General features: G+C 41.0%; 1 protein-coding gene across 1 annotated transcript in view; it reads right to left on the bottom strand.

Moving 5' to 3' along the window:
- Positions 1-2,548: 2,548 nt before the first annotated feature.
- PLXNC1 (plexin C1) overlaps positions 2,549-26,609 on the bottom strand; it is a 160,330-nt gene continuing 136,269 nt past the window's right edge. Inside the window, exons 24-31 of the mRNA XM_077470617.1 lie at positions 22,674-22,725; positions 20,732-20,763; positions 18,864-18,971; positions 16,310-16,470; positions 15,897-16,044; positions 13,493-13,633; positions 7,243-7,317; positions 2,549-4,050 (exon numbers count right to left, since the gene is read on the bottom strand). Of these exons, the coding sequence (XP_077326743.1) occupies positions 3,946-4,050; positions 7,243-7,317; positions 13,493-13,633; positions 15,897-16,044; positions 16,310-16,470; positions 18,864-18,971; positions 20,732-20,763; positions 22,674-22,725 (822 nt within the window). The 3' untranslated portion in view covers positions 2,549-3,945. The remainder of the gene's footprint in view (positions 4,051-7,242; positions 7,318-13,492; positions 13,634-15,896; positions 16,045-16,309; positions 16,471-18,863; positions 18,972-20,731; positions 20,764-22,673; positions 22,726-26,609) is intronic.

The raw sequence follows: 26,609 nt of genomic DNA on the forward strand, positions 1-26,609 counted from the left end.
AAGCTGCAGTATTTGTAACAGCTGAGTTAAAAAATTTTGTGGGGGGGCTGGACCTCCTCTTTAAAGCGGAGTTCCCACTAAAAAAAAAAAAATTTAAAGACAGCAGCTACAAATACTGCAGCTGCTGACTTTTAAAAATTGGACACTTGCCTGTCCCAGGGTTCAGCGATGTGGGGGATCGAAGCCCCGCTCGTCTTCCCCTCCGCTCGGTGGCACGTGATTGGCTGCGCAATCATCGGCGACCTGTCATGTGTCCCAGATGATTGCCTAGATTGATCTCCCTTCCTGTGCAAAGGCAAGTCACATCAGGAGCCCTGGCGCTGAAGAAGGCAGATTTTGAGGGACCACATGGAAACAGGCATACTAAGGTAATTAAAAAAAATATTTTTTTTCCAAATGTTTATTTTTTTTATTTTTTTCATGCAGATTTTCATACAATTATTATTATTTTTTTTTTTGGGTGGAACTCCAAGATGCTAGCAGGCTTCTATAGGCTTCTGCCACTATCTGAGGCTTGTTGAAAGCCTGCTATCAGCCTTTTTTTTTTTTTTTTGGCACTTCTATTTATAATTTCCTATTCTAAAACTCAAAGTGTATTTCCATTTTATGAGTCAAATTTGAGAAAACCCTACTGTATGTTTGTTATGTGTTCCCAGTCATACAACATTTGTCTTTGACGTGCTTATTTATGATCTTCTAATATGTGAGTGTTCACTTTTAATTGTATTTAATAAATTACTGCTTAAACGGTATGACGCTATGCAAGCTTTTCTTTATTGTATGACGCATACTACGTGGTTCCAAGCCTTTGCTCTCCATATGACGTTTTGAGTGCAGTTTTCCATACCTTACTTCCCATTGAGACTTCAAATATTGATGTGGATCTATCGTTTGGAGTTCAGGACCAGTCATATCCATTTGGTTTATCAAACCTATAAGCATATATGACCTAAGTGGTGTATGCCATTCCAGGTCATAAACATCTGGTAAGCCTCCTCTTATCACGGTGGTAGGGGTGCGGCTATATCTTCCCTCAAGACTTTGCTTATTATTGGATTCACTTCCCTTATTGTTAAGATACATTTTTCACGTATTTGGGACTATTGCGTTACACATCTTTAGAGACTGACCTTTTCACACTTTTTGATGATATATTATATGCACATGTTCTGGATTATTGAGTTAATATTAGTTCATGTTTATGGTGGTTGTTATAACACACAACTTAAATTTTTGCTTACTGAGTTTCTCTTCATTAACTTATGCCCCGTACACAAAATCAGACATTGATCGGACATTCCAACAACAAAATCCATCATTATTAACCACTTGCCGCCCGCCATATAGCAAAATGACGCCAGCAAAGTGATGGTGTTATCCTGACTGGACATCATATGACGTCTTTCAGGATAACAACCCGCTGCGCGCCCCCGAAGGGCACACATCATGACGATCGTTGTTGCGGTGTGTCAGTCTGACACTGATCTAGTCCAATCATGGCTGATCCCAGTGTAAACAGGAAGAGCCGCACATCGTCTTTTCCTCACTCGCGTCTGTCAGACACGAGTAGAGGAGAGCCGATCGGCTGCTCCTCTGACGGGGGGGTCTGTGTTGATTATCAGTGCAGCCCCCCCAAGGATGCCCACACTGAACCACCAGGGATGCCCACCACTAGTCATCACCAGGTATACCACCCATGGCCCAGAGGGATAACAATCAGTGCCCATAATGGATGCCAATCAGTGCCCACAATAGATGCCTGCCAATCAGGGATGTCCATCAGTACGATCCATTCGTGTACATCAGTGCCAACTATCAGTGCTCATCCTTGCCCATCCGTGCCACCTATCAGTGCCCACCCATGCCGCCTATCAGTGCTGCCTTTCAGTGCCCATCAGTGCCGCCTTTCAGTGCCCATCAGTGCCACCTATGTGTACCCATCAGTGCTGCATATCAGTGCCACCTATCAGTGCCGCATATTAGTGGCCATCATCAGTGCCCATCAGTGCCACCTCATCGGTGCCCATCAGTGCCGCCTTATCAGTGCCCATCAGTGCAGCCCCATCAGTGCCCATCAGTGAAGAAGAAAACTTACTTATTTACAAAGTTTTGTAACAGAAACCAAAAAAATGTTTTTTTTTTTCAAAATTTTTGTTTTTCATTTTAATTTTTTTTTTTATTTAGCAGAAAATAAAAATCCCAGGGGTGATCAAATACCACCAAAAGAAAGCTCTATTTGTGGGAACAGAATTATAAAAATGTAATTTGGACACAGTGTAACATGACCGCACAATTGTCATTCAAAGTGCGTCAGCAATAAAAGCAGAAAATTGGCCTGGGCAGGAAGGTGTGTAAGCGCCCGGTATTGAAGTGGTTAAGAACATAGTAAAATCACAGCAACATAATGCAACCTTTTCGTCTATTAGAACTTTGTGACATCACTGTAACATAATTCTTCACACCCGCCTAAAGCTTTTCCACTATACTGTACAGCATATCAACTTTGTATTTAAAAGTTGTAGAATTGAAATGATTTGCTTTGAAAATATTATGTTGTTTAGCATTTTATTGGTAAAAATCGTACACAATGCAGTGAGTATTAGACATGTATAGTACTGCAAGAGGCATTCAGGCTTTTTATCTATGCTCCCATCCAGGCACAGGCTGCATAAAGATCTCTGTATATGCATATATTTGCAAACTACTGTGTTTTGGAAAGTAGTCAGAGCAACCAAGAATGCTTAATGAAAAATGCTAATTAGTGTAAGCAATGTAATCAAAAGCTATTTAAGCCTTGCACACCGGGGGCCCGAAAACTGGCTGAAATCGGTCAGTTCAGTGCGAACACGCCGACTTTCTGCCCGTGTGAACAGCTGTCTGTTCTACAGAAGCTGGTCTAACAGGCACGCTGGAAAACCAGCAACCTATCAGCGCTGGCAGCCAGTGTATTCTGAAGGGGAGCGGCCCCCCTGTCAGAACACAAAGGCACAGCAGGGAAGATCGTTGCACTAACATCGCTTGTGTTAGTACGGCAATCTGTAAGGTTTTTTTTTGTGCAGCCCGCTAGGTTGAATGAAAAAAAAAAACTACTAGTGTGTACCCAGCTTAATAATGCCATATCAGCTACAGTACCAAGTTGTAGCTGTAACTAGAATAGCATGTGAGTGAGGTAGGTGGTTATACAATGTATGAGAACGTAATTTTAGACCCAAATGTTTATGAAAAATCATCTGTTTCTAAACTTAAGACCAAAAATGTAATATGTTGCAGCTGATCAGCTTTTAGAATTTGTGACTGCATTAATTTCTATTTTTTTTTAGCTTTTTTAAAATGTATTTATTTATTTTTACCTTGTGATCTTGCCAGAGGTACTCTTCCCATTCTAGAGTGACAGTTCTCATTCGCCATACTCTATCTATGAAGGAACAGTACTATCACTGTAGGTTGCTCTCCTGATCTGAACTGCTAACACTTCCCAATCTCCTTGTTTGCATTACATATGGATGTTCTGTAGTTCACAGAAGAGAACTGGAAAGTTTAATGACATTATTTGAGATTTCAGTTCAGTACACAAAGACACCGGATTCCTGTCCGGATCAAAAGCTATTTTTCTGTACTTGCAGAAAATGTATTCAGTTAAAAAAAAAAAAAAAAAAGCAGTATACAATGCCCAGGTCCTTACGTATTCAGAATGTGAATCAAGATTATCTTAGAAAAAAAATTGTCTCTGTACCGAGTTCCTGTATTACCTCGGAATGTACATTTGGTATGTTAGCTGTCATTCTCCCTTCATTGTAAAGGCAATTTGTATTCTGGCCCTTGAACATCAATACATTTCTTTAAAGGTAGCAGGCTTTTCTAAGCCTTTTCCTGGAGTGTTGTAGAGGTTGTCCTAAAAACCCTGTGTTCTTTGCATATTTATATTTTCATTCTTGTTAGTCATCTTCATTCCCATGTACACATGTTCTTGTCTTTGCTTAATTTTTGAAGGGTCAACAACTGCTTCACTTCAGAGTCAAATCCCGTCTCCTTTTCTAGAATGCTTATAATCTGAAAAAGTTGGGGAAATCATTACTAATGCCAAAAGTTTTTTCAACATTCTATGTCTAAATACTATAGAGAGGTACAATGGGAGGCCTGTGTACTACACAACTGACTCATTCTACTGATTGTAATTTTTGTCCCCGTGACGATTTTCATGTTTTTTATTTTTTATTTTGAGTGCACTTAGGCTTTAATAACCTTGCTTCATTTTGTGATAGAAGGGCTCCCACAGATTTTGCTGCCAAGCTTCACTGGGACATTGATGTGATCTGAGAGACCCATAACCTTAGTAGCCTAGACATCATATCCCATGGTGAAATGTGGAGGTTTTGGCAATCGATTAATATGTAATCGAGGCCCCATCATTACATTGTGGAATAGAGCCAGTGTTTGTCAATGCTGCAATTGATAAAAAAATAAATAAATTAGCAAAAGAGTTTTAGGGGCACACTGGGGCCTTATTAACCACTAATCAAGGTAAGTTTACAAGGTTTTACCTCAGGACTAATTTATGGTAACACAAGCATCAGAATTCAGGTTCTATACTGTGCACATCTATTATGGTAGTAGATGGCAAAGGTTAAGAGCACATATTGTACAGTATTGGTATATGAGATGCAGACATCCCAAGTCTCCCACGAGTTGTGGGAGTCTCCTGCTATTGACTGCAGAATCCCAGACACCCACGAGTGCCGCACAATATTCTGGCTGAGCCTGTCAATCAGCCACAGCAGCCCGAGCGGCCATTGCAGCCTTACACCATTCACACGGCCAATCGACGGGCGGTGGATCCAGAACCCCCAGTCATCATGCAGTGCCAGCCATGGTGTCAGTCAGAGCCAGTTTGTAAGCTGGCAGACAGATTGTGCAACAGTCTGCAACTGCCAACAGTGTGAACTCGCCGGGTGGCCGGATGTGATGACAGACATCCTCGCCAGGAAGACCAGTCTGAGGAGGGAGGAGTCACACTGACGCTGGTGGACACAGGCTGATCCTCCAGAGTGTGTGAGTTCTGCAGAGTGTAAATAGAGTGACAAAGTGACCCTGGGCATCATGTGTGTCACTCTCTCAGCACATCTCTGAGCTCACTCATTCATCATGTTTCATTCAGGATGACCCAAGAGAGCAGTGAGTCCCAGCATGCCAAGTCTGAGCAGGGCCCATTTTAGGACACTGAGTCAGCACCACAGGGGCCAGATTCTCTACACAGGGGCCATTTACTTAGCAGGTGTCCAAAGGGGCCATTCAATTTTTTTTATATAGTTGAGTAAAATTGGTGGGGGGAGGGGGGGGGTTGTCACGCAGAGTGCCACTTCCCTGAAATTAGGTTTTTCAAGGTTGGGCTGTCTGGAGATGGTTGTCAGCACAGAGCGCCACCTCCCTGGAATGAGTTAGCCAAACCTTGAAAAACCGAATTTCAGTGAGGTGGCAAAATCATTCCAGGGAGGTGGCGCTCTGTGCTGACAACCATCTCCAGACAGCCCAACCTTGAAAAACCTAATTTCAGGGAGGTGGCAAACTCACTCCAAGGAGGTGGTGCTCTGTACTGACAACCATCTCCAGACAGCCAAACCTTGAAAAACTGAATTTCAGGTGGCAATCTGGAGATGGTTGTCAGTACAGAGCACCACCTCCTTGGAGTGAGTTTGCCACCTCCCTGAAATTAGGTTTTTCAAGGTTGGGATGTCTGGAGATGGTTGTCAGCACAGGGCGCCACGTCCCTGCAGTGAGTTTGCCACCTCCCTGAAATTTGTTTTTCAAGGTTGGGGTGTCTGGAGATGTACCAACATGAAAATTTATGTAGCTTTCTCATTATAATGACAAAATCATATATAAGTGCACTCCAAGAGATTCTCCACCCCCTCCCTTTCTGCCATCATTACCAATATGATCTGTAGGGCATTATACATTTTTGAGGATAATGAGGTCCCCATCTGCACCTTAGTACATGTATCTGAGGATTATTATTGTCTATGGCAGTTATTTTCTTCACCCCAACACATCTAATAAGCTCACTGTTCTCAATTAGTTACAGTATAGAACCAGATGTAGCAGCTCAAGCGGCCTAAACTTAAAGTGACACTAAACGCTATTTTAAAAAGAAAAAAATTGATGCAATTATGTATTATTACCATAAAAAGTACCTTCTAGTGCTCTCAGTCTCCTCCAAAATCATTTTTTTTTTTTGTTCTTGTGATACAACCTACTGTTAAAGGGTGGCTAAATTTGTTCTCCATGGTCCCGCTGTATGTACCATGGTCCCACTGTATGCTAAGCCCAAGATGGGTTTAGCACCATGGACTATGAGATATATTGTTTGCATAGAGCAGTGCACATGACTATAAGCAAACAAAAGTGACAGGAAAAAGATGTTTGAGAGCTTCTGGAGGATGTTACAAGAAGGCAGTAAAACGCATTAGGAAAGATTAAATGAAAAATAGATTACAGGGCCATTAGATAGTGGACATTTGTGGATTATTTTTTTTAGAAAATAAGGATATTGTTTAGTGTCACTTTAAACTGTATAAAAGCAAAACATTGACTCGACTCGTATAGATGATTTAGTTACTAAAAGCAGAAACATTTTTCTCAAGTTATAATTTAAAGTGCATTTAATCTTTAAACATACTGAAAGCATCTAGCAAACTATTTGATATATTATATTAGGCTACTTATTTAAAAAAACAGCTGTCAGTCTATTTAACCAGTACAGCTTGATTACTTGTTAAGAAGGAAACTATCTCATTCAATGCCAAAAAATAGAGCGCAAATGAGCATGCGCAAAGCAGGGTGAGACAGCTTATTACTGGATTTTGAACAGTATAGGCACTTATTTTTTATGTTTTTTTCATAGCTATACCTGAAAAAGGGGCCAGCCTGAAGTGATCTAGCACGACTTCATTTTCTGACAAAAATTCCACTTTAAAATATTGCTTGGTTTATTGGTTTCTGCACAAACTGTCCCTACCATGTGTATGGGTGTGCTAGGGACAGTAAATTACAAGCGTTTGTATTGTGCAGAGCAGCATAAATGGTAGTACTGTATTTATTTCTCTGAAAATCCTTATGTAAATATATATATATATATATATATATATATATATATATATAACACACACACACACACTGTATATATGTAATATTATTGATTTTCACAGCACAAAATATATCTTTCAATAAAATTAACTGTATACATACCACATCATTGTATTTTTCAATGTACTTGTACAGTTCTAAAATAGCCACATCATCTTTAAATTCATGTTCATGTTTCTAAGGACATAATAAAGATATTAGTGAAATGCACGTGTCATAAAAAAATTATTGCAGGCCTTAGTTCACATTCTAAGATATCACTACAATCTACAACCGTTATATTCTGCATAAATATGCTTATATATAGGCATATTCACTAAAGCAGCACAAAAAGCAATAATGATGTGCAAAATATAGTAGCGATTACCAAGGAAGCCCAGTATAATTAAAATAGATCTATGAAAGATAGATTGCAATTTGTCGACTATGTTGTAATAATGTTTATTTCTCATAGAAATACACTGGTACTGCAAAAGATAAGCACTGGTAAATTGCATGAATCCAAAATACCATGCTCATTTTAGAACCGTATTAAACAGTAATTTTTCTGAAACCAAAACTACACCAGTAGCACCATGCAATTTGTCAAAATAGTCTTGAAACTGCTTTGAGAACAAAAGCATGCCACTCATTATCAGCAGTTTTACATGATGGAACATAATAATTTTGGGCAAATTAAGACAATAACATCCCATATTCATACACGCTGTGGTGGTTACCCATAAAGTCTTAGATACCCCATAGATGTTTAGTTGTCATGTGATCATGAATTTTAAAAGTATCCAATAACCAGGAGATGACAGATCTAACTAGTTACATCTGGGTTAGACAACCTGGTTAGATCATGCTTCTTTGTCCAAGTCATTCTTCAAACTGTAACTTATGTACTCTAGGTTATAGTGAATTCCAGTATATCAGGCATAGGATATACAAGCCCAAGATGTTTCCTCTAGATAGCCATCAGTTGTGTCAGCACCCAAACCACAGATAACAACATCCGGATGACTAAGTCATAACTGCTCTAGATTGTCATGGGGCTGCATATGGATGCCACTTATAGGGGCTAGACATTAAAATGCATGGGGCTCCCTGCCTTTTGAAACTGTAGTTATTTTGAGGATGGTTGGCAATGCGTGGTTAGGTATGAGATCTCAAAGAACTTGTATCTAATTCGTGTTTCTCAAATCCAGTCCTTATATCCCTCCAATGGACCATATATTAGGGATATCCTTTACCTTGTACATGTAATTTGATCAGAAGTACTGGCTTAGTAATTATCAGTACGGTGTTATTTGATGGAAAGGCTAAAAAAATTACAAAGGGTAATTTACTCATTACAGTCAATTTATAATAACAGTTAAGTAAATCATCAACCCTACATTTCTAAGTAAATATTTGGGTTGCTTGAAAACAGTTGACTGTTCCTACAGATTTAGGAGATACTGGCAATAAAATTACATATGACATACTTTAGAAATCTGTCCCATAACAGCAGGTACTTGTTTAATTAAGAGAGTCCCGGAGCAGAAGGAGAGAAAAGTATCAGCATAGGGACATCATGACAGGTGTGAAAAGCACAGTCATGCTTTTAGAAAGAAAAATGTGTCCCCTTTAAAAAAGGGGGAGTTGCCAGAGCAGGGGAGGTGCTCGAATTAGAAAAGCTAGGAGGAAGGCAGTGGCACAAGGGACAGATTGGCTGCAGGCACAGGTAGCAGCCATTATAAATGAAGGGAGAGTGGCTCCAAACGGGGGGGGGGCAATGATTCCACATGCTCAGTGGTCACGGTCGCCGGAGCGCTTCAGCCCTGACATCTCTCCTGGTGGTCAGAGGCAACAACAGCAGCTAAAGAGAGAGGGAGAACCTCCACCCCCAGTGACCATCAGCCCCAGGGATCCAGAAATGGTGACTTAAAAGAGACACAGCACAGAGGCAGGAGTGCAGGGATGAGGGAGCCCAGTACAGCACATGGCTCTGCTCCCTCTGTTCGTCGCAAATGCCAGGAACAGTTGGCCAGGGCTGCGGGAGAAGGTCAGAGCAGCCAGTCAGCCCAGCGAGGGAGAGCCGTGCCTCGGGATGCTGGCCAGGCAGTTGGGGCGGCCAGCAGTCCTACGTTGACCAGTGGGAGGACCATGAGTAGCGCTGTGATGGTAGTGAGCGAGGGCAGAGTGCAAGCAATGGATGGCCAGATCAGTAGAAGGAACAGGAGTCCATCAATGTGGGCAGCGAGCAGGTCTGGCGTGACAGGATGGAGAGAAGGATGGGAACAGCAACGCAGACCCCTGGCAACCAGAGCAGGACCCTCTGGGGTGCAGCCAGTGGTCGTTCAGCTGGCAGAGAACAGCTACAAATGAGAAGGAGAAATGTCCGGGTCGGAAAGGGATAAGGACCAGGGACATCCGTCAGAGGTGGATTCCGGAGTGGCAGCTGGTGGGCCTGGGCAGCCCAATGAGTGTATTTCTTCCTTATCTGTTTCTTCTTTATTAAAAAAATTGTTGGATAAGGGTAGAAAGCAGGGATCCCCAGGTGAGGGCAGTTCATCAGGGGCAGGCAGTGATAGGCCCCACACAGAACAGTCCAGAAACGCAGGACAAATTGCAGGTGGGCCTGCAGGATTTATTGTCACTTTTTTGTCACTTTTGGGGGACTTGGTACAGCGCTTTGAGCCGAACACGGGGGACAGTGCATCACCGGCGCAGACGTGGGCCTCACCACAAGGTAAGGATTGTGCTACAAGGGCTACACCGCTGTCAGCAGTCACTACCATCTTTGCAAGTGATTCGCCTGCGACGGCAGCGGGAACATGGATGGCAGTATTCGATCCTCCTGACGTACCGACCAACGTTTTGGCTCCTGACAGCCAGGGAAAGGCAGGGGAGAAGAAAGCAGAATCAGTCAGGTTAGCGGACTCTGCAAAAAGCAAGGTTTATGTCTGTTTTGAGGGCCCCCATGGGTGCCCATCTTAAAACGCATTCCATTCCAATTGAATCCACTTCATCTTAAAACGACAGTTTCGACAATGAATTGCCGTTCGGCCGTCATGGCGCTGGGACCACAAGGATATTAGCCTGTGGATGAAGCTCATAACAGTGGTGCATGCTCCTAATCAGTTTTTTCAGGCAGAGGTCAGAGGTACCGCAGCCTCAGGTCAACAGAGGGCCCCATGTCAACCATTATTTTCCTGGGAATTGAAGTGGATTCAATTGGAATGGAATGCCGATTGCTGACAGACAAGCTGGAAAATCTCAAGGCATGAGTGTGTGGGACCATTGGAAGGCGCAGGTTACAGTTGCATCAGTTCCAATCTATGTTAGGGAAGCTAAATTTTGCTTGCCGAATAATTCCCATGGGTAGAGTTTTTTGTTGCCGGCTGTCGAAAGCAACCACTGGAATCAAGGCCCCGACGCACTTTGTGAGTCTCAACAGTGAGCACAGAGAAGACTTGCCAGTGTGGCAGGACTTCCTGGAGTTGTTCAATAGGCGCGCTCTATGGGTGTCGGGTCCCATCAGCAATTGCGATTTTGAATTGTTCACGGATGCTGCAGGCTCCACGGACTATGGGGCCTTCTTTCGGGGAAAGGGGAGTGCTGCCCGTTGGCCCCCAGCATGGGGTGAGGCTGGGTTCTGGAAGAACCTAGTCCTCCTGGAACTGTTTCCGATTGTAGTAGCAATGGAAATATGGGGGTAATCCTTCCGGAAACCTCAAGGTGCATCTCAATTGTGACAACCTTGGAGTTGTCCAGGTGGTTAACCACTTGTCAGCGACGTCGATGCCGGTGGTCAGGTTGCTGTGACAATTGGTACTGCGCTGTTTGCAATTGAATGCTTTCATTTATGCTGTGCACTTACCAGGGGTTGACAACACCTTGGCTGATGCTTTGTCTTGTTTTCAGTGGGACAGGTTCCGGGAGTTTACACCAAAAGCGGAGCAACACGGGTTCACCTGTTCCGACTGGATATGGAACATTGCTTTGGGAACGCAACACGGTGGATTCAATGCTCCGTGAGTACGGCTACTTGGGATGCCTAATCCAAGGTATGGCAAGAATGGTTAGCATGCTTGCACAGGCTTGAGATCGCCCCCCCAGGGTCGAGAGGTAAACGACGGAGTTCTCTATTTTATTAAGATGGGATTAGAGAGGGGTATCTTGGCAGCTGCCATAGATTGGAAGTTGGCAGGTTTGGCCTTTCTTTTCAAATCACAAGGGCAACGGGACTATAATAAGGATTTTTGGGTGAAACAAGCAGTAAAGGGGTACAGGAGAGCGCATAAGAAGAGGGATGGGTGGCGCCCAGTTTCCTTTGACATGCTACATGGCCTATTTTTGCATATGAGTAACATTTGCAGCCCAGAGTATGAATGTGCTCTATTCCGCGCGGCCTTTGCACTGGCTTTCTTTGGGGCGTTACAGATAAGCGAGCTAGTCAGCCATTCTAAATGGTCTCAAGGGGGGCTGCTGGTGGGGGATGTGAATTATTTGCAGGATTCAGTCAGAATGTGGGTAAGATGGTCAAAAACTGATCAGACCGGTAAGGGCATGCGACGGGAAGTGTTCCGGATTACGGAGTCACACAATTGTCCTGTAAGAGCGGTGGAATATTTCCAGGACATGCGCCCTGGGTTCACAGGCTTGTTTCTGATACATAGCGATGGGTCGTCCTTGTCAAGGTTCCAATTCATAGCCGTATTTCAAAAATATTTGACAGCAGCCTGCTACAATCCAAAAAGTTACGCCTCCCATTCTTTTCTGAATAGGGGCAGCCACAGAGGCTTCCAGGGCTGGTCTCAGTTATGAAACAGTTAAGGGCATTGGTAGGTGGGACTCGGACAGATTTAAGCTTTATATTCGCCCACATTTGTTACAGAATTAGGTGTAAAATGGGTTTTCAGGCTTTTATTTTGGTGTTTATTTATGGGGGAACTTACTGTTTTGTGTTGTAATTTTCTTGTTCACAGGTGAAGAGCTTGGCATAGTTTGGATCCTGGGTCACTCATACCTTTACTGGGGGGCTGATGTTTGGCCGAACGGTAGGCAGTTGGGCATCCCCAGACAGGAAGCTCAGGTCAGATGGATCGGGGTACCGGGTATGCTTTGGAACAGGGTGCATTCGGAAGTACACAGGTTCGCTCATTGGGACAGGGCACCAGATGTTTTGGTGCTACATGTAGGGGGGAACGATATGGGAGCCAGGTCTATGTGGGATCTCATACGGGATGTAAAATGTGATTTTTTATGCCTACAGGCGGCCTTCCCTGGAATGGTCATTGTTTGGTCAGATATGATGGGCAGGATGTCTTGGCGGTGGGCTTGGTCAGCTAAAAAGGTTGATAGGGCCCAAGTGAAATTAAACAAGGAAGTGAGCAGGTTTGTGATCAGGAATGGGGGTGTGGCTATATGTCAAAGAGAGTTGGAGGTGGATACATGGAGGTATCTGAGGAGCGATGGGGTGCACCTTAACGAAGTGGGAACCAATCTTTGGGCTTTAGGATTTCAGGAAGGCTTACAGCAAGCACTGAGGGTGTGGAGGTGCACGCAAGGGTAAGGTTTTACCCCTTTCGTGCTGAGGCAGTGGTTGGGTCTTTGGAGGAGGAGAAGATAGATGTTATATGTGTATATAACATGGTTGGTACCCATCTGTGGTATGGGGTTATCAGGTACCTTCCGGCTACGAGGGGTTAACCAGGAAGGGGTAAAAGGTAGGTCACTGCGAAGGTTGACTACCATCTCTGAGTCTGGGGGCTTGTGACTGGAGGCCTAAAGTTAAAAGAAGTTTGTCGCAGTGACCAGTGGTGTGTGTTCCCCTCGAAGACCCCAATAAGTACATAAAAAGTTGGTTAAGAGTTATTTAAAATGTTATTTATTTAATTTTATGGTAATTGTTAATAAAAGGCCGTCAAGGCCATTTACTCCAAAATCTTGTCACGTCATTTGTGGGGGGATTTGGAGGGGTTAGATATTATGTTTAACAGGTGGCTTAAGTGACTGTGGGTTAGGTCCTTCACATGTCATGTGTTTTACAGATATGGAATATAATAAAGGTAAGACACCGTTATATATTTGCATAATATTATTTGTATTTTCTTTTTGGGTGCTGACTCTATTATCTTAACAACATGCAAGTGTTCATGTTTTCACTGAAAGGAGCAAATGCTGGTCTGCCATAACAAATACCTGGAAATGGAAATATATTGTATTTAGTACACTTAAACTCCTTAGTGTGAAGTCATTTGATGAACACCATTTGTTTACATAAAATATATAGCAATGTCAGTTTGACAACTTAGTTATAATAGGGTGTTCACATCATGTGCACAATTACTTTTGTACTAAATTGATCCATTTCATGAAATACCTTTGATTCTGAAGTCAGAAACTCTGTCAGGTCTGTGGAAGACAGCGAAGGAGCATCTCTGATGTCTTTATAAAAGGATCTGATCTCCTCTTTAAATTGGGGAATGTCTTTCGCATAAAGCAGCTTGTTTGTTGGTGCTGACTGTAAAAGATGCAAGTACACTTCTTTCAACACAAAAAAAAGCAAAGTTATAAATGTATTAAAAGTATGCCCCTTCTTTCTCTCTGTGAAGATTCAAAGTTGACCATATGTCAACATAAGACAAGACAACACAGGGCCCCATAGAAAAATTTTAATGGGACCCCATCGGTGGCAGGTGGCCTATAGGGCAGCCCTATTTACAGCCCCTTAACACTGGTGGTTATACTATAATACACTTCTATATAGGTTCCATATATCACCAAAATACAGGTGGCCACTGTATCTGAACATTCAGATATTGTAGCCAGGCAATCTGAAGGAACTTCTTCAAGGTCTGCAGGTTCAGGCAGGACTGTTCATGACTAGTAGCTTCCTCTTTGTGAGTCACTGCTGTGTTGAGCCTATGCTATATGCTATCTGACAACTGCAGGGATAACTAGTCTGCACTTCTCACCTTGTGCAAGTAATCAAGGTGAACTTTCACTGTCTATAATGAAAGAACAAATATTATTTTACAATTTAGACATGGGCTATGGTTCTTCTGCTCCCAGAGCTCAGTGTATGCAGTTTGCTTTTTTCCCACATATGATACCATACCAACTGTAAAATATCCTGTGTAAGGGGCCTTCTAGAATATTCATTCAATTAATACCCATTTACATAGGCATTGCATGATATAATGACGTTGTTAGAAAGTTTGGAAGACACCATTCATTTCAGCAGTTGCTTGTTGCTTATGTGATCTTTAATAGGAAAGATTGCAACTTTTCAGGCATAGTAATGAGTTAAGACCGGATCGTAAAAAATCGGCTAATTGCCAGCTCTCATCTCTCTCCACAGTCACCCAGCTGTTCCTGATCCTACTCGTCTGACCTGCCTACTTAACCGCTTAAGGACCGACTCCTGTACTTATACGTCGTCAGAATGGCATGGCTGGGCACAATCACGTACCTGTATGTGGCTCTTTAAGTGCCCAGCTGTGGGTCGGGAGTGCGCCGCCGGCAGCACGCTCCTGACCTGGTCCTGAGCTCCTTGACTGTGGCTGTGGGACCAGCGGACCCGATCGCCACTGGTGTCCCGCGAACGGGTCACAGAGCTGAAGACGAGGAAAGGTCTGTGTAAACAAACTTCTCCCCGTGCTTCCTACTGAGCCTGTCACTGATCGTCTGTTCCCTTTTATAGGGAAAGACGATCAGTGACTTCAGATGCTAAGCCACGCCCCCCTACAGTTAAAAAAAAACCACACACACACACACACTTAACCCCTCCCTGCACCCTAGTGGTTAACTCCTTCACTGCCAGTGTCATTTACACAGGAATCAGTGCAAAAATGTGTCAAAAATGTCCGATGTGTCCACCATAATGTCGCAGTCACAATAAAAATCGCTGATCGCCGCCATTACTAGTAAAAAAAAATATTAATAAAAATGCTATAAAACTATCCCTATTTTGTAAACGCTATAACTTTTGCGCAAACCAATCAATAATCGCCAATTGCAATTTTTTTTTAATCAAAAATATGTAGAAGAATATGTATATATATATACATACATATATAAATATATATTTTTATATATATACTTTTGGGGGATATTTATTATAGCAAAAAGTAAAAAAATATTGCCTTTTTGTTTTCAAAATTGTCGCTCTTTTTTTGTTTACAGCGCAAAAAATAAAAATTGCAGAGGTGATCAAATACCACCAAAAGAAAGCTCTATTTGTGGGAAAAAAAGGACGCCAATTTTATTTGGGAGCCACGTCCCACGACCTCGCAATTGTCCGTTAAAGCAACGCAGTGCCGAATCGCAAAAAGGGGCCTGGTCTTTTGGCTGCAAATTGGTCTGGGGCTTAAGTGGGTAAAGCTGTTCAGCTCACTTCATCCCTGCCTTTTCCTTGGTCACTTCACAATAAACCATCTCCTGTGGTTCTGTTTAAAGACTGGCTTGCAGACATCCCTTCTGGCTCCTTACCCTGCTTTGCTGTTGCTTCACTTGGATCCCTGACTTCTGGCCTGGCTGATTACCCGATCTGGTTATTGAACTCTGGACTGGCTGACTACTCGATCCGGCTACTGGACTATGCTTTGACTATGCTTACTCTTTTTACCTTTTTATTTTTTATTAAGAAACAAGTGTGATTTAATTGTACTTCTGTCTCAGTCTGCTTCATGGTTTCTGACAATGGGTATAGTTGTTCATGACCATGAACATTTTCAAAGAACAAGAAAATGTGTACTCCTAAAACCCCTTACATGATACATTACCTTCCCTAACTGTTGTTCTGTAAGAGAAAATCCATCCATAAAGGCTTGTGCAATTACTGATAGGCAGCTATCTAGAAGTGCGGTCTTTTTTATATCAAGAACAAATTGTGGATTCTTCAGTATGTTGACCCAAAACCTCAGAGGAAGACTAAAAAAATAGAAATAGACATATTATCACATAACAGTAGGAGGTCCAGTGAAAACACTATTAGAGCAAAACTAAATCTAACAGTGCTAACCACTGTTCATATGCCCTAAACCTGAAGACTATTGTAACCTACATGGCAGGTAATTCAGTTTGACTATCATTTGTATTGTTCATCCATGCAATTTTATTATTACATCATATTTTTACTGAAACCTTAAGGGCTTCAATATACTTTACATTAAATAATCAAAGCATGCAAATATACCTATTTGTCTTCCAAATGTGCAATACATCTGGGTCTGAAATTTTTCTGATTTCTCCCTGAGTATCCAAAAAATCAAAAAAGTATTTTATAGCTACAGGAGGTTTGTGTGAGATTGTCCAAATGCTGCGAAACAGTTTTTCTACAGAGGAATGTATGGCGACCTGCAATATAAAAAGGATCATTTGATAAGGTGGGAAATAGAACTAACAGGAGATACTTTTACATCTGTATTTGTACATACTATCAACAGAGAAGTAGTAATTTAAATGTTAGTAGCCATTAGAATCATGAAAGTATCTTTTCTAGAATGTATAACCTCCTTAACCACTTGGCCACCAAAAGATTTTACCCCCTTCATGACCAGGTCATCTTTTGCTATTTAGTGCTGCAATACTTTAACTGGTAATTGACATTCAACACTTTACCCAAATTAAATTCATACCATCTTTTTTAACACAAATAGAGCTTTTTTTTGGTGGTATTTGATCATCACTGTTTTTTTTTTTTTTTTTTTTTTTTATTATTATTATTATTATATAAAGGAAAAATACAGAAAATGTGTAAAAAAAAAAAGCAGTATTTTTTTACTTTGTTTTACTTTTTTATTGGATATGTTATATATCACAATCTGATTTCTTCCTATATTTAGAGCCAAATGTATTCTGCTACATGTCTTTGGTAAAAGAAAAATCCCAATAAGTGAATATTGAGCCCGAAAGCATGATGCTGTCACCATCATGCTTCACTGTGGGTATGGTGTTCTTTTGGTGATGTGCAGTGTTGTTTTTGCACCAAACATATCTTTTGGAATTGTGGCCAAAAAGTTCAACCTTGGTTTTATCAGACCATAACACATTTTGCCACATGCTTTTGGGAGACTTCAGACATGTTTTTTGCAAAGTTTAGCCGGGCTTAGATGCTTTTCTTGGTAAGAAAAGCCTTCTGTCTTGCCACTCTACCCCATAGCCCAGACATATGAAGAAAACAGGAGATTGTTTTCACATGTACCACGCAGCCAGTGCTTTGCATATATTCCTGCAACTCCTTTAATGTTGCTGTAGGCCTCTTGGCAGCTGCCCTGACTAGGTTTCTTTGACTTTTCATCAATTTTGGAGGGACGTCCAGTTCTTGGTAATGTCACTGTTGTGCCATATTTTCTCCACTTGATGATGACTGTCTTCACTGTGTTCCATGGTATATCTATGCCTTGGAAATTCTTTTGTACCCTTCTACTGACCGATACCTTTTAACAATGAGATCTCTCTGATGCTTTGGAAGCTTTTGAAATTGCCTACAAAAACAATTGCTTACAAAAAAAAAATTCTGACAATTTTTATTGCTGTCACAAGGAATGTAAACATACCTTGTGACAGGAATAGTCAGTGACAGGTACTCTTTATGGTGAGATCTGGGGTCTATAAGACATCAAACACTGCACTTAAAAGTATTGAAAACGCCAAAATCTGCGTTTAGGAATACTATTTTTTCTTTTTTTAAATGCCATCATTGGCAGCCAAGCAAACCGAAAGTGATGTCATGACCTCGCTTCTGGGTTACTAGATCAGAGACCCGATCAAAGCTGATTGTGGGAGATGCAGAAGGCGGCGGGAGGGGAGATGTCCCCTCCCGCCCTTAGGATAACAGCCGAGCGGCTTTTAGCCTTATCAGTTGTTATCACTAAAAAGCCAACTGCTGGCTCTAAAAAATAATACTGGGGTGATGCTTGCATCTGCAGGCATCACCCCAGTACAACCCCTTCAAGCAATGAATGCATATATGTGTACGTTCAGCGTGAAGGGGTTAAGCATGTGCCTAACAAGTTTTAATATGTGTAATGTGTGCTGCTTTTGACTAAATATCTGTTTGTTTCTTCCCTCTGCTTTTCAGGAAAAAGAATCAAACAGATCGTTCCCTCTATACAGAGCCCTGTGTGTTTGTCAGCACAGGGCTCTGGTCTGTGATTGGACACAGCTGATCAGCAGGTCTCAGCAATGAATAATTGGCTGAAACCTGTTGACAAAATCTGTCATGTCCAATCACAGTGGGATTCCACCAGGGAGGATGCATGCGTGTCCTGAACCCAGAAGACAGTGCCAATGTACAGGAATGAGATTGTGCCCGTGCAAGCTGTCCACTCGCAGTAAAATACAGGTGGCCTGTCGGCAAGTGGTTTTATCTCTGATAGCAGGCTCAAAGCATGTTATTATGTATAATAGTAAAATTTGTAAAACATGTTTTTTGTTTAAAAACTAGAGATTTAAATTCTGGAATTGGTGTGAATAACGAGCCATTGTATACAAATCACCTGAAATGCTCAGTTTGTTAGATTTACTATTGAACTTTGGGAAAGTTATGAATGTTCACTTTTTTTTTTTTACTCTTTTGTATGGAACAAGGTTTGTATGAATATCTATGTAACAGTTTTTTTTGTACCCCTTGTGTTGCTCTTTAAATATAACCAATAAAAATGATTGGAAAGGGAAAAAAAAACTTTTCACAGTGAAAAATGTAACACAAAGGTTCGAAAAAGAATAGCTATTAAAATAAACTATACCTTTGTAGAAAGCAGTTTTGTCAGATACAATTCCTTTACTTTAAACTTTTGTTTGCCTTTATTTCCCATGTTTTGTAGATCATCACTTTCTCCAAATTCTGGCAGTTCCTGGAAACAAAAATGTAATGTTTCTATATCTGCATGAAATAAAAAGTTGTATGAGCTTTGAGCTCATTTTATAGCAAAGAAAAATTAAAAGTGATAAAACACGCAGTACAATGGCTAAACGTTGATAAGTGTTGGGTACTTGAAGCAAGGATGAAGTGCAATATAGATATGACCACTAGAGGGAGAGGGATTAATACATGATATATGCCTAATATGACCTTAATGGGAATTTTTGTAATTTTTGTGTTAATTAAAAGTCAGCAGCTACAAAAACTGTAGCTGCTGGCTTTAATAAACACACACTCATCTGTCCCAGGACCAAGCGATGTGCTCATCTGAGCCGTCCTTTCCTTTTGATCTTCTCTCCCCTGTGCCAGCATCTCAACTGTTGGCACCTGGCTCTGATAGCCGGGTGCCAACTGCGCAACCGGCACATTGTGACTGGTCTCGCAGTCTCCTGGGGCCTGTGACACGCGGGAGATGACTGTGGGGAGGGAAGAGAACTTCTGCACAAATTGCCTAGGCGATCTGAGCGGAAGTGGGAGTGGGTACCTGTAAAAAACAGGTACACTCCCTAAAAAAAGTGCCCTTTTGAGAAGGGGGTAGCCCTAAAGCAGAAGTTCCTCATTTTGGAGAAGCCTCGCTTTAAGGGGTGCAGAGAGTTAATGACTGTATATATACTGCTATGCAAATACAGTTCTTTTTCCCAGATGATGTCCAGTGTGGCGAAACGCATTGAACTGGGCTAAGCACTGTAAAGCAGTTACATATTGGTTTAACTGGATGGACTTGTGCCTTTTTTTTCAACCTGGCTAACTATGTAACATACATGAAAGGGGTCTGCAAACATGGATTTGTGATAAGTCAGTTTTTGCAGTCCTGCATTTAATGCATTCAGACATTTAATGCAGGCTGTTTATCCTGAGTGCTGGGTTAAAGTGATTGAAAAGGTTATTGGTATTTTTTTTTTAAATAACAAACATATCATACTTACCTCCACTGTGCAGCTCGTTTTGCACAAGGTGGCCCAGAACCTGCCCCCCCGCAGCTCTTGCGGCTCCTCCCCACATCTGATAACCCCCCTTGGAGAAGCAATTCCCAGAGGGGGTTACCCTGCGGGCACGCTCCCGAGTCCAGCATTCGGCGTCCTTAGAGGTGGAATGCAGGACTTATCCTGCCTCACGGCGCTCGCATGATTGGATTTAATTGACAGCAGCGGAAGCCAATGGCTGCGCTGCTATCAAATGTGTCTCATGCGTGGTTTACTGCTGCCAATACTAGTGGAGCCTGTCCCTTTACAATATATACGTATTGTCTATAAATGTATGCGGTGTAGGGAGAAAAAAAGTTCTACTGCTTCAACATGAAAGGATAACAGAAAAAGTTTACCTGCCAGATTTAATATACCGGTTGAAGTGATAAGTTCTATGTCAATACTGGCCAAGTTGGGGTTTCCAACAATAAAATTATGAACAAAGTAACATGACATATTTTCTACTTTATGCTTTGCTCTTGAATTGTACATTGAACTATAGTTATTTTCACATTAAACACAGTCTATATACTGTATATATAAGTACTACATACAGGCGCATAGGCTGTAATATGTAAAACCAGCAACAAAGCCCAAATTGCGATCAATTCCATTTACAATATTGATTATTGCATTCTCCTGAATGACAATACCTGTATAATCAAATAATGACAGTGGATGAAGATACAGGAGGCAAACTGGCTGTAAAGAAGCAATTGCTACTTACCAAATGCATATAACCGCTGGAATATTGTTTAGCTAAAAAATAATAATAATAATAATCAGATTCAGTATGAATTGTTTTGTTGGTAAAATATTATTTGGCAAATGTTTTCTAACCCCAGTTCTTAATTATCCTCCAAACCTTACTCACTTGAAATTATGGAAATAAAAAGGCTGCCTCTGGGCTAAATTGTATACTAAGGCCGCGTACACACGCGGGGACTGTTCGCCCAACTTTGTCCGCTGAACAGTGTTTCGGCAAACAGTCCGCTCGTGTGTGGGCTTTCAGCGGACAGTTTCAGCGAACAGTCCGCTGAACAAGGTTTTTCGGAAATTCCGAAAAACTGTCCGCTGAAACCTTGTTTCAGCGAACAGTCCCCTCGTGTGTAGGCTTGTTCGTCAAACTAAGTTCCGCGCATGCTCAGAAAGGATTTACACGCCGAAAGTTATAATGCAGTGTATAGGACGTCGTATTTTTCGTCCCGTCGTACGTGCCGTTCACGTCATCGCGCACGGTTTCAGCAAACTGTTCGTCCGTCGTGTGTGGCCATGTCCGTCCATGCTAATTTTGAGCGGACTGTTTGCCGAAACTGTTTGACGGACAAAGTTGGGCGAACAGTCCCCGCGTGTGTACGCGGCCTAAGAGTAAGCCCATTTGTGGATGAAATGCTTAAGAGTGGGAAATCCCAGACTGAAGTCATGAAACCCTGAATAATGACCGCATATACAGTTTTACTTTGCCATAAAAATACAGTGGGTCCTGTTTGCAAGCTAGCAGGAGAAAATGATGTATGCCCCTACAATGAACTGCTTCTCTCATGTTCACCTTCTCTATATGAACAGCCTTTTTCAACCATGGTGCCTTGAGGTTTCTTTAAGGATGCCATGGCAAAATGTCTAAAAATGTATCAAAAATTGTATACAAGCCAGCAGGTGGATGTAGCCTGCCTTTTAGTTACGCAAAGCCACAGGGTTTTCATCATGCACCATTATGACTTTCTAGACACTGGCATCCTAACAACCAATGACACCATCAGTTAATAAGAAGAATGTCTGTTGGCTCCACAGCATCTTTGTTTGACCCTCCTCTGCCCCTCTCCCTCAGCACTGGGTGACATTAGCTGACTGATAGAGAGAAAATGAGGGAGAAGAAAATTTAATTTACATTTTAGAATGGGGTGCCTGGAGACTGTTCATAAGTTTTAATGGGTGCCTTGACTAAAGGTTGAGAAACACTGTCCTAGAGCATGGCAACAACCCCAGCCAAGATCAAGTTTAACATTAGGCACAATGGACTAGTGCAGGGATATGCAATTAGCGGACTTCAAGTTGTTGCAGAACCACAAGTCCCATGAGGCATAGCAAGACTGACAACCACAAGCATGACACCCAGAGGCAGAGGCATGATGGGACTTGTAGTTTTGCAACAGCTGGAGGTCTGCTAATTGCATATCCCTGGACGAGTGTCTACTGTATATGGTACAGAAGCAATGAGGTAGCTTTTTACCGACCACATTTTTTTCCCCATGATCAGCAGAAAAACATTCTCATGTAAAAGTATTTAACAATTAGTATATTGTTAGCCAGGTTGGAACCAGTAAAACAAGAAAATGTTCAGTGTAAACCAGATGATCTTAGCAGAGGAAGAATGTCTTTGGGAGCTGAAGGCTACAAGTCTACAGGCTCCAGTGAGGAAAAACAGAACAAAGTGCAAAGTGTACATTCCAGGAAAATTTAAAAAACATAATTTTATGTCTGCACGTGACTGGATAATAAAAATCAGCTTAACTTCCCCTTATTCACTAAGCTAAGGGTAAATTCCCTTGCAAAGTGAAAGTGATTATTCAACCTTAATGCATAATTTGGACATACATTCACAATCTGATCATCTGATATTTCTATCTCTACATGTTTGGTTAAAATGTTGAATCAGATCAGTAAGTTACCTGGGTCACAGTTCTTTTTGAGAACTATTTTGATTGTTGTGCCACTCTCTATCTGGAAAAAGCAATTTTTTAGATTTATAAACATTGTAGTAAATTAAACATTGACTTTCAAAACAAAGTATATCCTTATAAAGTAAGAATATCTATAATATAGATATTATATTATCTGTATAATATCTGTATATATAGTGCTTACTACCATCATATTAAATACTGTAGTTATATTTCTTTTATTAAAAGGGACCTTCTCCTGATAACATCCATATTTGATGATGAAACACGTTGGGTGGGACTTCGGAATGACATAATTTCATCTCTTTGGAGTGCACGCTGAGATATTGCCACAGTGGCACTGCCTGGTCTTATGCTATGATATGTATGTCTATTATAAGATGTAAGTGCATTAGTTTTTAAAATTTTCATTTTAGTAAAATGGTTTTACCCTATGGAGGCTCTCATTTTCTTTCCCTTGAAGCTGCTTGCTATCTTTTTTTTGATAATGTGAGCAACTGGGTTCCCAAGCAGACATTGGTGGGCAGATGTACCATGCAGCAGGAATGTTTTCCTCAGGAGATCTATTAAGTGTGGTTTGACTTGCTTGTTAGTACAAGGGGTCATTTATATCTGGTGAGTGCTGGCAGGAGCTGGGGGCACCCAGCAAGTGCACAAACTGACAGACTTTATAATGAAAAAGCATGCACTATTTTCGCTATTTAGCAAAGCACTTTGATGTGGACTTTATTATGCACTATTTATTTTTGTAATACATTTTTGTAATGCAATTGTGCAGCAATGGTATGGTGTTAGTGTGTGATTTGCACAATTGATGGACATATTGTTTGTGATTTGCTTACATGTTTTTATATATGTTGTGTTTGCATGTACTGTTTGCAAAGATTAACACCATTTGTTTATTTATCACCGTAGCGCTGTATTTATTTCCTGTACTTAATTTATTTTATTGTAATATAAAAAAGACCTCATCCACAGAGGTAGAAAAAAAACAGCACTTTTTCTGCTTTTGAACAGAGCTCCGTTTCAGTCAATGTGTCCATGGAATTGTGGCATTTAGATTGTGTACTTTGGAGCAGCCTTCACGGGCACAATAAAATGCCCCAAAACTGCATTTGGATAGGAGCTTACTAGCATAATTTATGTACATTTGAGAAAAAAAGGCACCGATTCATACTACTGGCTAGAATAAATAAATATTCTGGCCTGTAGAAGGAGTTTGCGCTCACATGCTTCTAAACACCATAATAAGCATGCATAAACTCATGTAATTATGCATCAAAATGCTTGATTCATGCTTGATTTTTCCACCAGCTCGCGGCATAGAGATCAAGCTTTTTAATAAGCCTGTGTGCATCAAGCCTAAAACAAGTACAGTTTACAATTTTCCATGATTTGGTGGAGGCTTTTGCTTCTGGTAAACAGCTATGGGGGACTAGGTATGAATGAATTTTTTTTTTACTTTTTTAAAGGGAAGTGTTTTTTTTTCCAAGTGTTAGCTACTTTTACAGCTGATCTGAATAACTTACTGACTTGTCTGTACCAATCAAGGTGAAAAGAATTCATTGACATCTATTCTGCAAATGATCTTGTCAAAAGTGCTTCTGCTGTTTTATTTATAATTGACATTATACCACCCCAAACCAGTTAAAATTATCTTTTTCAGCAGAAGAAATCTGGCAATGGGATAAAATCTATATATTTTTTTATTCAGTTACTTAGTTCTTATTTTTTTAATTTTTTGCAGTTTTTTCAATTTTTTTTTTCTTATCACTAGGCATAGTGATTTAATCAATTAACCAGAACTGAGTTTTAAAGCAACGTTTTTAAGGCCAATTGGCAAGTCATTGATGTTCAGCAAAAGTTATTAACAAAAGTAAACAAACTGGTAAAAAGTGGAAGAACCAATCAAATCGTATGTATTATGGTTGATTTGGATCATAGCATTATGGTTGGACCACAATAGCATTGACTTATTGCGTTTTTTTTTTTTTTTACTTGAATATCTCCCTTATTAGTAATAGTCCAGATAGGGATTGTGGTGTAAATATGACATTCGCTTGGTTCCCTCAGTCACCCACCAGAAAAACCAGTGCATAAGGACAGGATATAAAATATTGAGAGGCCCAAAAAACTCTTGTCAGTCTTTCCCTAGTTGCTAGATTGATTGAATTTAGTCTAATAAAAGGGATCACAGAGATGGATTATGTGAATCACCAGTGAAGCAGATCTTAAGAGATACTCTCATCACAAATTCTCATTATGTTGTCCCTTAAAAAATGAAAAATTTCCACTAAAAATGTTTAAATTTTTGAACTCGAGAATAAGGGATTGAGGTATTGGTAATATACCAGGTAAAAGGTAGCAAAACAGGATATTACAAGCCTATATGAGCACATCTTCACGTTTTATGGTTTTCAGGCTGCGCACATACATACAATGGTGTTTCACAAATGTCATGCAACCATCAACACTTAAGTAGCCAAAGGGAACTAACTATTGTATAAATGTAAAAATGAAACTAGACATGTCTCATCTATACGAATTAGAGAACTAAAATGAACAAAATAAAATCCCTTCTCCCTCAGTACATACTGAAAACTGCTGTATATAGAAAACTGAGTAGAAGGGCCCTCAATCATAAAGCCAGGTCCAGTAAAATGACAACAGAATCTACCTAGGCAGTATTCTAAATAGTAAAGTGTGGCTAAGCCCTTGTACACACGGTCGGAGATTCAGACGGTATGTGTCCTATCAGACCGTGTGTGGTCTTCATCGGACTGTTTCCGTTGGAGTATCCGACTGACCAAGTTTTCCAACTTGTCCTTAAAATTTTCCGTCAAAATGCTCCGATCGGACATACTCCGATCATGTGTAGCTTACTCCGACGGACAAAGTGCCACGCATGCTCAGATAAAATTCCTAGACCAAAGCTATTGGCTACTAGCCTGAACGTAGTCCCGTCGTAACGAAATAACGTCATCACGTTATGTACAATGGGATTTTCCGACAACTTTGTCCGACCGTGTGTATGCAACAGTTTCAGACAAAATCCGCCGGACAAAATTCAACAGATTTGGTTGTCAGAATGTCCGACTGTGTGTACAAGGGCTAAGACCTTTCCTTTGCATATGTACTACCTGTGACTTTGACAAAAGATGATAGCGTTATAGAACTACGAAATTTTAATTGACAACAAGCACTGGAAGTAAAAAAAAAAAAAAGTATTTTACTGTAATGATTGTGCACTGATGACAGGACCTTTCCTGACTGGCTGTAGATAAGGGTGGACATACACGGGAGAGGATGAGCGGGGCAAAAAAGTCAAATTGAGTGGATTTTTTCTGGCTTATCACAATTGTTTCCACCAAGACAGGGTATCGCCCCCAATACTACCCTCACTTGCCTTCATAGGCATGAATGTACTGTTTTTCCTGAAGTAATGATATAGGGGTTGGTGGGAGAAACCATAGCAGGCAGCAGATGATTGGATATCTGACACACTCAGAAGTGGTGGATACCAGTGGTGGCCATAGCTCTGTAAGAGAGCACAGATTGGAGTTGCTGCTAACCGGACAGATTTCTTCTTTTACAGGGCACCTTTAGTTTTATTTTGGTGAGTTAATGACAGGGTCATTTAAAGAAATTTGGTTATTTACTTTTAAGTGATCAGGTTCTTTGAAATCAATATTACTCTAACATGTCTAGTATTAATAGCTAAAGGGCATGGTGGTTCAGCAGCTTAAAGGTTAGCACATTACAGATTTCACCAGTCAGCTGATGCTCATTTATATTTAAATTATTTCAATTCAATGAAGACTGTAGGTGGGAATAGTTAAGCTGGATACACACTAAACTATTTTCTTTAGATTTTTTTCCTTTAGATTTACCAAAGCCAATTTGTATGCAATCAGGCAGGCCCTT

The sequence above is a fragment of the Lithobates pipiens genome, unplaced genomic scaffold, assembly GCF_037356315.1.
Source record: "Lithobates pipiens isolate NorthernLeopardFrog02 unplaced genomic scaffold, aLitPip1_a1.2 Scaffold_8, whole genome shotgun sequence".
Taxonomy (NCBI): Eukaryota; Metazoa; Chordata; class Amphibia; order Anura; family Ranidae; genus Lithobates; species Lithobates pipiens.